This window comes from Micrasema longulum, unplaced genomic scaffold, assembly GCF_059751315.1.
Source record: "Micrasema longulum isolate JH-2025_06_02 unplaced genomic scaffold, ASM5975131v1 h1tg000879l, whole genome shotgun sequence".
Lineage (NCBI taxonomy): Eukaryota > Metazoa > Arthropoda > Insecta > Trichoptera > Brachycentridae > Micrasema > Micrasema longulum.
Window position 1 is genome coordinate 353543 of NW_028278071.1, and position 9492 is coordinate 363034.

Sequence of the window (9492 nt, forward strand, 5' to 3'; positions counted from 1 at the left end):
TAAAAATAATTACACAGAGTAAGTACATTTTATAAATTTACAAAAATAATTGACTGTATTTTTTATATTCCATAAATATAAAAATCTGATGTTTATTTGGAACACTCATGTCTTTAAAACAACACTATTATTATTTATATTCCAATAAAACTAGTTACAACATGAAACTAAATTAGTTTAATTTTACTATATATCACAGTCTTTTCATCGGGAATAAGAGAAAAGCTGCATTTCAATTGAGCATTTTGGAGTCAAAAACACAATTTAAAGAAGCGTTTTTCAAAAATGTTCCAGATGGCATAAATTCTCCGGAATGTGGGTACAGCGTATTCCACCAATCCAAAACTTGCATCTTTACTACGGAGTCTAACAAAATTAGGCAATCTGGTTTTTCCTGGTATCCTGAACTGAAACCTAATGTCAATCTTTGGCTTCTCATATTTGGTGAAATGGATGTCTGGAGGAGTCGTAAAGTCATTCCAATAGTGAGTGGTGCATCAGAAAAACTTCCACAAATTACCTGGAATAAGTGAAAAATATTAAAAGCATAAACTTTGTGGTCAAACATTTCAATAAATGTACCTCATTCTTTATGTGTACCGGTTTCGATACATACCCTTCATTATATCAGGACACTAACATGCAAATCCCACTATACTCATTCACCATAGTGGTTGAATTTTTTAAATATAAAACCGACATGCTGATAGAACCCATGCTACTAGAATAAAACCTCAAGTGCACTGATTTTTTTTTAATATTTAATTTTGTAGGGCCAATAGTTGGAAAAAAGTCACCCTATACTTAGTGAATTCTTACTCCTCCCTCCCCCCACCACTTCTTTTTATCATATATTGCTTCCACCATATTAAATATTGTTTTAATATAATCAATGCACATTGGTGTTTGCTTCTAGTAGCATACGTCCTATCAGCACGTTGGATTTATATTTTTGTGCAACTAATATGGTGCAGGTGTGTAGTGGGATGTGTGAGTAAGTGTAATTGGTGTCCTGACAAAGAGATGGGTACATCTCGAAAACGGAAGACAAAGAAAAGTTGGTAAGTGGATAGATAAAAAATATACCAACAAGTGAAAAAGATTTTAAAAAGCTATTTGATCATCAGCATAATATATATATTTTTAAAAATGAAAAACTACCTTTAAAACTCTACAGTCCTCCTCTTGATTTGCATTTATATCGTCTAAAATAGTAAACAAGTCCTTTTTTGGCGCAGTTTTCTTATTAAATCTACAGTATAAAGGGCTGTCTATTAATTTCAATTTAAAAAAGAACGCCCATTGGTCTTTATATCTTTGATACCACATACAAGTGCACTTTCTTTTTAATAAATCTTGCGGAGTACAAAACTGTTGCAAGGGTTGATGATCATGAAATGGCGGGTATGTGTAATATAAACTGCGTATTACCAAAGCTCTTAAACCATATCTGCGTACAATGGACTCTGGCTGAAGGCGTTTAGGAAGTTTCGAAAATGGTTTGCAAAATCTCTTATGAAGGTGGTACCAAAATTTGGCAAAAGTAGTAACGTAGAGTGATCCTTTGCATATTCCCGCAAATCTTCCTACTTCTTCTGGTCTAATATACTCGGATAACAAAAACCATAAATCTAACGGATATTCACATCCTTCAGGTGCATTCAAATCAATATTTTCAGAGTTCCGTTTCCTAGAACGTCTTGTTACAACAACACTCTTGGTACCGTCTTCATTTTCTTGTTCAACTAGATCCAAATCATCATCATTTTCATCATCCCATGACCAGTCCACATCCATCTGCATCTTTGTCAATGCCGTAGATGACTTTTTTGACCGAAAATGGCTATATTTTGAATCAGCAAAATCACCTAAGGTTAAATCTGAAAATGTTTTTTTTATCTATAACAAATACTTGTTTTAATACTTATTTTTTCTTATCTATTTTATTTTCCTGGTTAGATCTCGACTTAAAGTAAACAAATATATTTATTTATTTATAATTATTATATATGATATCTAAAGCAAAACATTTAAAAACAAGTAATACTTATGCTACTTTATCACGTTAACCATTGTTTTGTTTAAAAAAATCTATGAAATATGTTGAAGCAGTAGGAGGACATACTAACTTTGTAACAGTTATTCAATAAATCATACCGTGTGAAATTAGGGCACATTGTGGAAGATGTGTCACAAATATCATACTTAAATATCATTCATCGATAATAATGGAATAAAGCACAAAAAATGTAATACTCATTTTTATTCCTTACCGTGAGAAAGCTTTGTATTTTTTTGCTTTTTACGGGGCATAGCGATTAGGAATAGAGAAAATAAATTTACCTTTAAAGAAAATAAACATAAATAATAATCTTAAAAACTTATTAAAAGGAAAATAACCCGGCGATTGCGAATCCACCTTGGGTCCTACTGTCAACCAGCTGTCACAACTGTCACACTATCTGTCAAAAGTCGAAATCAGAAAATCAAAGATATTTTTGATTACAATAGATGATAAAAAAATATATTTTAATGTCAGCTGCCAATAAGCTGTCCAAAAAACGATGTGCCAAGGGAAATACTATGATTGGATGGCAAGCGCACACGAGCTATAAATACCTGTCTAAAATATTCATGATATTTTTTTTTTCCATAAAAATAAGAGGGTAATCCATAATAAAGTCATCCTTTGTCTGTATTGGGAAATAACGCTGCGATATTTGAAAATATTTTAATACGAAATAATATAAACATTTGATACGAGCAAAAGATACCTGTTTAAAATATTCAGGCATTAAAATCTTTTGTCCCCGTAAAAATAAGCAGGTATTTTTGTTTTAAATTATAAAATCAACTTTGTTAGTATTTGGAAAAAACGCGGCGATGTTTCAAAATATTTCAATACAAATTTAAATATAACTTTCCAATACATTCTTTTGTTTTCTCTAATCTGGGGTTTCTCAGCAATAATGCATTTAAATATAACCTTTTAGTTTATGATAGCCAATTCTCAAAAGAACCCCATTTTTAATTACCTCCTTCACAAATAAACACATAAATACCCATTAGCCAGAGTCGTTAGTTGGTATTTACAAATATTTCGTTCATTGTTAATGTCAATTACGACCTCGGGTTAAATTCAAATGACCAAGAGACAACGAGTTTTAGGCAATAAGTGAGAGGGAGAAGGAGAGACCTCCTAATTGGAGTGTTATAAAACCACCCCAAACGGTCGGAACGAGACGAGTCGGAATACAGTCGGGAAGGAGAGTCGACCAAGAGTCGGTCGAGAGTCGGGAGAGTGAGTCGGGTCGACGCGATCGTACCGTCGATCGCGGAGACGATACAATGTCGAGAGTCGTGGAAGTTGAAGTGAAGTGAGTGTACGGGTAGCTAGTGCTACGTAGCAAACCTCGTGGAATCCGACTACTCCACGAGGGTCATCGGAGGCCACCTTCCATCCGCGAAGGTCCCTCCACATCCAGGACATCCATCGTCCTCCAAAGAAACGCCAGTTTCCTGCACCGCCAGCGCGTGTGCCCTGCCCACGGCCGGCCAGTCTTCCAGCTGGCTGTCACCGTCACCATCGCCACGGGACCGAATCCCGAGAGCCGCCCATGGCTCTATCCATGGCAGATCTCCGCCCAAGACATCGCCCAGCATGTGTTCGTCCGAACACAGCATCCGGACTACCATCCGTCATCTCTCCACACAAGTGAAACCACCGATAATATTGTGATAGAGTTAAGATATTAGTGAAGAGTGACAATTACGAACTGCATTAGTTAAGGACCTAGATCTGTAAGTATTCTTCTTTCTCTCATGTTTATAACTAGTTCTAAGATTATTATCATGTTCTAGTTTAATAAACATAGGTACATAAAACATTCAAGCTTTTTAAATCATCTTCCAAATTACTTGTTTTCAGATTAGATTTAAGTTTTCTTTAATTTTTTTTGGGCTTTAAATTCATTTAGTTTTAATTAGGATTATATTATCATGATGGGGAATAAAAATGGGAACACATGGCAAAGAAATTTACTATTCTACATACCCCATGAGGCACCAGGAAGACGCGATCTTCCAAATTCATCTCAAGTTTCCGTTCGGCGGATGTTCCCGCTTTCTCTCAGTTAGCGGAGAGATGGACAGCTTCCATATATTCATACGTGCAAACGCGGAACTTGATTTTTCACAGCCTCCGAGATGATCAAATCTCATTTTTAATTTTTCTCTCGCCACCACTCTATCTCAATACCCAAACAACCCCATAAAAAAACATTTTTTTTTATATATTATTATTTTACCCCCCCCCCCCCGTGATACATTGAATGAGGAAGTTCGGTGGATTTTTTAAATATTTTTTTTTTTGTTAATAGACTATTAAAACTAGGTCAAAAAATAATTATTGCAAGAAACTCGCGGTTGTTTTTTTTCATACACTCAACTCTTTAATCCGAGAGAAATTTTCAAAATAATAGCACATTTAGTTAAAATAAAATATTTACTTTTTTAATCAACTTACTTTATACTTAAAATGCATATGTGTGAGGTTTGCGAACGCGCCAGCATAATAATCGACCTTTACTAATTTGAATATTTATCCCAATCACCATGAAAATATAAAACATTGTTAATGGTGTTCGATGTCAGTGACCTTTATATTTTATCTATGATTTTTATTAGTACTAATATAATCTGTGATTTGTAATCGTTTTGATCTCTGGTCTAGTGCAGTGTGGCAACTCGTCTAGGTGTTCGTGATCTTGATTTTCTTTTACAGTGGCTAATGTATAATGTGTTATGGATCATAAGGAAAAATGTTTAAAAATTACGATTTGTCATAAAATAAAGATTATTAAGCGATAGTGACAGCCAGTAATTACTTGTTAAATAAATATTATTTTAATTTACTCTTCTGAAATGGATCCAATAAAATATTTATCAGATATTTCAGGGGCGTCTGACCCCGCACTGAGACTTCTTATTTCCATTGTAATCGCATATCCAATCGCTTGGTTTTATAAAATTGTTATTCAAGACAAAAGCCCTAACATCAAAAAATCTTTCTTAGCGTTGTGCGGTATCGTCATTGGATTGTTTAACTTCGGTTATGATGTTCGGCACAGCATTTATGCAGTTTTATTTAGTTACGGATCCGCCCGGCTGTTGGGACCTACTAAACTTAATGTGATCCTGAACCTTATCTTCCACATGGGGTATCTTCTAACAGGCTACTGGATTACAGAATCCGACTCGTATGACATCACATGGACGATGCCCCACTGTGTTCTTGTTTTGAGATTAATTGGGTTATCTCAAGATATTTGGGATGGATCAAAAGACTTCGAAACATTATCTAGCAGTACCAAGAAGTCGGCACTTAGAAATCAACCTCAACTATTGGAAGTCTTCTCCTATGTCTTCTTTCCTGCCAGCTACTTAGTGGGTCCTCAATTCTCATTAGTAAGATTGAGGGACTTTGTAGACGGGAAGTTTGAAAACAATCTAAAACCATCTTGTTTCACAGCAGGCTCACAGCGAGGTCTGATTGGTTTATGTTACTTAGTGGCTTATCAAATCGGAAACTCGTATTTAAATGAGTCGTACTTTCTTACGGAAGCATTTCTGGACTTGTCATTTGTATGGAAACATATCATAATGGCAGTTTGGCTTAAAATATTCTTTATGAAATACATTTCTTGCTGGCTGTTAACTGAAGGTTGGTGCTTTCTTATTATACATTTAAAACTCACAGAAATTTTTGGTGTAATTAAATTTATTTACCTACAGACGTGTTCATATTATTAGACTAAAACACAAATTTTCTGTTTTCAAGAATTTATTGATAGAAGGCACAAATCAGTGTGTGTTAATCTATTATCGCTTTGTTTGCATCCCTTTATTATTACAACCATTTCTATCCTTTTGGGCATATTAGACATAAGAGCTTTACAGTAATTGTGGATATCGGGGTGCTGATGCCAAATTTCAATGAATTTTTCAATTAACTGCTGTTTACCGGTAATGCTTTCTATTTTGTTTTTAACTATTGCCTGTAAATTTTCTATGAGATTAATGTTTGGACTATGGACTATTACTATTACGTGTAATGTTTTGACGTTCTCATTTGCTAAAAATGTCGAGACATTTTCTACTTTATGACAGGGAGCCCCATCTTGCATAAAAATGCAGTCCCCCATAAACAAGATTGTGTCGATTGTTAAAACGATCTAACCGACCATTATTACATTTAAAATAGTCATTTCCAAATTGTTTTGTGTCTGCGTAAAAAATCTGAAAAACACCATAAAAACCACTGAAACAAGCATGTCACTCCTAAACTACAAAATCAGCTGTAAATCGTAATAATGTGCCGAACCGGCACTTACTAAGTTCACAAAGCTTTGATTTTTTTAAAACCACGTGTGTTCATTTTTTAATATTGTCAGCGAAAAATCCAATTATTACTTAGACACTTACAAGCTGTCATACACATAATCCGATCTCAACGCCCGGCGGTATGGTATTTATCATTTACGTCAGCTGACTGTTTGGATTTTATTATTTAGGTTCTTATTTCGAGTATGATGTTTTTAACAATTGAAGATTTTTTGTTTAATTTTTGACAGTATTTTTGTTTGGTATGTCCGAGAAGTAACTCGTTATAACAGTGAATAATTGTATGGAGAAAACCATGAACTAAAATGTCAACTAATGTTTCCTCATTACATCCAAGATCTTGCTATTTCTGTGATCGTTATAACCGAGTTCGACTGTGTTTTTTAAATATAAAATCAGCCCTCTATAACACAAAATGCTCATAGTATAATGCGTCTACGTATTGCTGCTTATAAACAAGAAATTACTTGCAAATGACATTTTGGGCTGTCGGTCTAAAAACAGTCACACTAGGATGTTGCCACAACATAAAATGTGTTTAAAACTATATTTTATGATATTAAACAACAAAAACAATTTAAAACAATATCAGCCAGAAAATGAGATAGCTAAAAAGGTTATACTTTTTCTCTTTGGTCTAATAATTTAAACACGTCTTTTTATCGTCACTCCCCATTATGTACACAAGAATTGTTTTTTTATTTTATGTAATGGGAAACGTTAATGTAAATACACATATTTATATAAAAAATTGTATTCAGTACTAATATTGTATACTTTTATTTTTTTTATCTGAAAAACTAAATATACAATAATATTAATTTTCTTGCAATTTGTTAAATGATTTAATTTTCTATTTGTCATGAACTGCTGCTTCTGCGTGTGTTATATTATTTTAAAGTTAAATATATATTTCTAGTTTAATAAAAATAAATTTATGATTTTTGTATAATTAAACCAAATATGTTTATATTACAATTTTTTTAAGGGGCAATCGTCCTATATAAATGGTAAATTAAATTAAATAATTTGCGAAATTCTGTTTTCAGTTCTGTAAACTTGATTTAGAACTATAAATATTGGTACAATTAAATCAGCTGATAAATGAAATGTTTATTATTTGTAGCTACCATATATTAAAAAAAACAAATGGTTGTATAATTAATTATATATCAATGACTTGTTAGGTCAGTGTTTCTCATATCTACCTATGTCATTTTATTCTAGACATATATTTTTTCCATATTAAAGTTTCTAAAAATTTAAATGTTTGTGCATTCCCATTTAAATTAAGCAATTCAATGTGCCGGTTTTACTTATAATACTTTTTTTTCAGGTGCTTGCATCACATTTGGATTAGCCTACAATGGCGAATCTAAGGACACTGCTCTATGGGACGGTTGCCGCAATATAAAACTGGGTATTTATGAAGGAATAGTAAGAATCAACCAGTTTGTGGATTGCTTTAATGTAAACACTAATGCGTGGGTTGCTCAATATGTTTACAAAAGAATGGCTTTTCTCGGAAACCGAGTGGTTAGTCAGGTTATAACTTTATTGTTCCTAGCTGTGTGGCATGGACTACATAGCGGATATTATATGGCCTTCTTTATGGAGTTCTCTATTTTAGTAATGGAAAGAGATTTGGAAAAAATCTTACAAAACAATGAAACCTACAATAAAATTTCTCAATACAAATCATTTACAATCGCCTTATATATCATTCGTAAAATTTATGTGGCAATATTCATCGCTTACAGCATTATTCCCTTTGCTCTTTTGAGCTATGGAAAATGGTGGGTTGTCTACAAGTCTGTGTATTTTTCGGGTTTCATTGCATTTATTCCATGGACATTGGTTTACAAACCTATCTTAAAAAGTATTTTAAAATCAAATACTAAGGATTCTTAAAACTTCTTTAAAAGTATTACTTACTTATTGTTTGTTGGTTTTTAGGTATTCAAATAAATTATTATAATTATAGAGAATTAAATTAAATTATTAAATGCCTATATTAGGTACATTTACTCGTAATGGGTAGGATGACAGTTGTTAAAAAATGTGCAGTATTTAAATAAACACTGCCAAAACGTACTACATAATGGATAGCCACTTTTCTTATGTTATTGTAGAGATTGTACTTTATGTAAGAAACTAACTAAAACATGTTGAGTCCATACCTATAAGTTAAATCTCATTATATTGCTTGCAAAATAAACAAGAATGCCATTGTGAATGAAGCTTTACCAAAGTTTTATTAAGAATTTTTAATATACTAATAAATTATTCTCATTGCTACTGAAACAAATTTTTATAATAATAACATAATACGAGTTTGTATATATACTGTTATCTGACGAAAAAAGATATTAAATCCTTTAATATTAAATACATAAATATAATAGAAACAACAGAAATACCAATGATAATATTTCAACTTTTAACATTCTCAATAATTTACAATACATACCTATAAATGCAATTTACCTTATAATGTTACCCGTTATCTTTTTAAATATGCTCATACCCATTATATAACAGTTGTTATTAAAATACATGTAAACCATAAAGTACCTAAATACATTATGTTTGTGACTTATACATAGTAAATGTGTATATATTTCTTGTGAATTTTTATTTATTTTGTTGAAATTTATTGGGATGTTTTTTGTAATCCACCAGTATATTTTGTATGATGGCTTGAATCTCAATCTCAAATGGAAAAGTATTTTTCTCACTAATTATTTATAACTTCATATATTTTTTTATAAAGGTCTATGGATCTCTAAAATGTACTTTTTGTTTGTTCTGTTTTGCTCACTTCATAATTGCAATAATTATGTTTTTATTTAATATTATGTAATTATCTTTTTAAAACAACGTACTTACTATTTATTATTGATGGATTACAAAAATATATTAATACATTTATCAATACAATAATATCGATTTTTCATATTAAATTTCATGTCAAGTTGAATCGGGTTGTGGTCCCGCGGCTAGTGCTGCAGGCTCACGGATCAGGGGTCCGAGGTTCGAACCCCACTCTACCCCAACTTGATTTCCATTTTCTAATAGTAAATTTTTTTA

The 9492-nt window shown here is 32.2% G+C and overlaps 2 protein-coding genes across 3 annotated transcripts; one reads left to right on the forward strand and one right to left on the reverse strand.

The window, feature by feature from the left end:
* Positions 1-159: 159 nt before the first annotated feature.
* On the reverse strand, positions 160-2451 carry fsd (transmembrane protein fates-shifted). Of its 2 annotated transcripts, none has more exons than XM_088231377.1 (3): positions 2274-2451; positions 1162-1880; positions 160-520 (listed from the first exon to the last, which is right to left on the reverse strand). In XM_088231377.1, exons 1-3 carry the CDS (start codon positions 2311-2313, stop codon positions 233-235), a joined length of 1047 nt encoding a protein of 348 aa, XP_088087503.1. In that variant the 5' UTR covers positions 2314-2451; the 3' UTR covers positions 160-232. The 2 variants fall into 2 exon arrangements, with proteins under 2 accessions (XP_088087503.1, XP_088087504.1); XM_088231378.1 differs by having other exon boundaries at positions 2344-2435.
* A 2279-nt stretch (positions 2452-4730) lies between these two features.
* On the forward strand, positions 4731-8462 carry LOC148278461 (lysophospholipid acyltransferase 5-like). Its single transcript, XM_088231384.1, has 2 exons — positions 4731-5722; positions 7739-8462. Exons 1-2 carry the CDS (start codon positions 4924-4926, stop codon positions 8311-8313), a joined length of 1374 nt encoding a protein of 457 aa, XP_088087510.1. The 5' UTR covers positions 4731-4923; the 3' UTR covers positions 8314-8462.
* Positions 8463-9492: the final 1030 nt, after the last annotated feature.

What these genes read in the sequence shown, in the direction of transcription:
- fsd (XM_088231377.1), bottom strand. Translation starts at nt 2,313, where the DNA reads ATGCCCCGTAAAAAGCAAAAAAATACAAAGCTTTCTCACG. An exon ending in AAATACAAAGCTTTCTCACG is followed by an intron (nt 1,881 to 2,273) that starts GTAAGGAATAAA and finishes AAACATTTTCAG; the next exon opens with ATTTAACCTTAGGTGATTTT. An exon ending in AGGACTGTAGAGTTTTAAAG is followed by an intron (nt 521 to 1,161) that starts GTAGTTTTTCAT and finishes CACTTATTCCAG; the next exon opens with GTAATTTGTGGAAGTTTTTC.
- LOC148278461 (XM_088231384.1), top strand. Translation starts at nt 4,924, where the DNA reads ATGGATCCAATAAAATATTTATCAGATATTTCAGGGGCGTCTGACCCC. An exon ending in TTGCTGGCTGTTAACTGAAG is followed by an intron (nt 5,723 to 7,738) that starts GTTGGTGCTTTC and finishes CTTTTTTTTCAG; the next exon opens with GTGCTTGCATCACATTTGGA.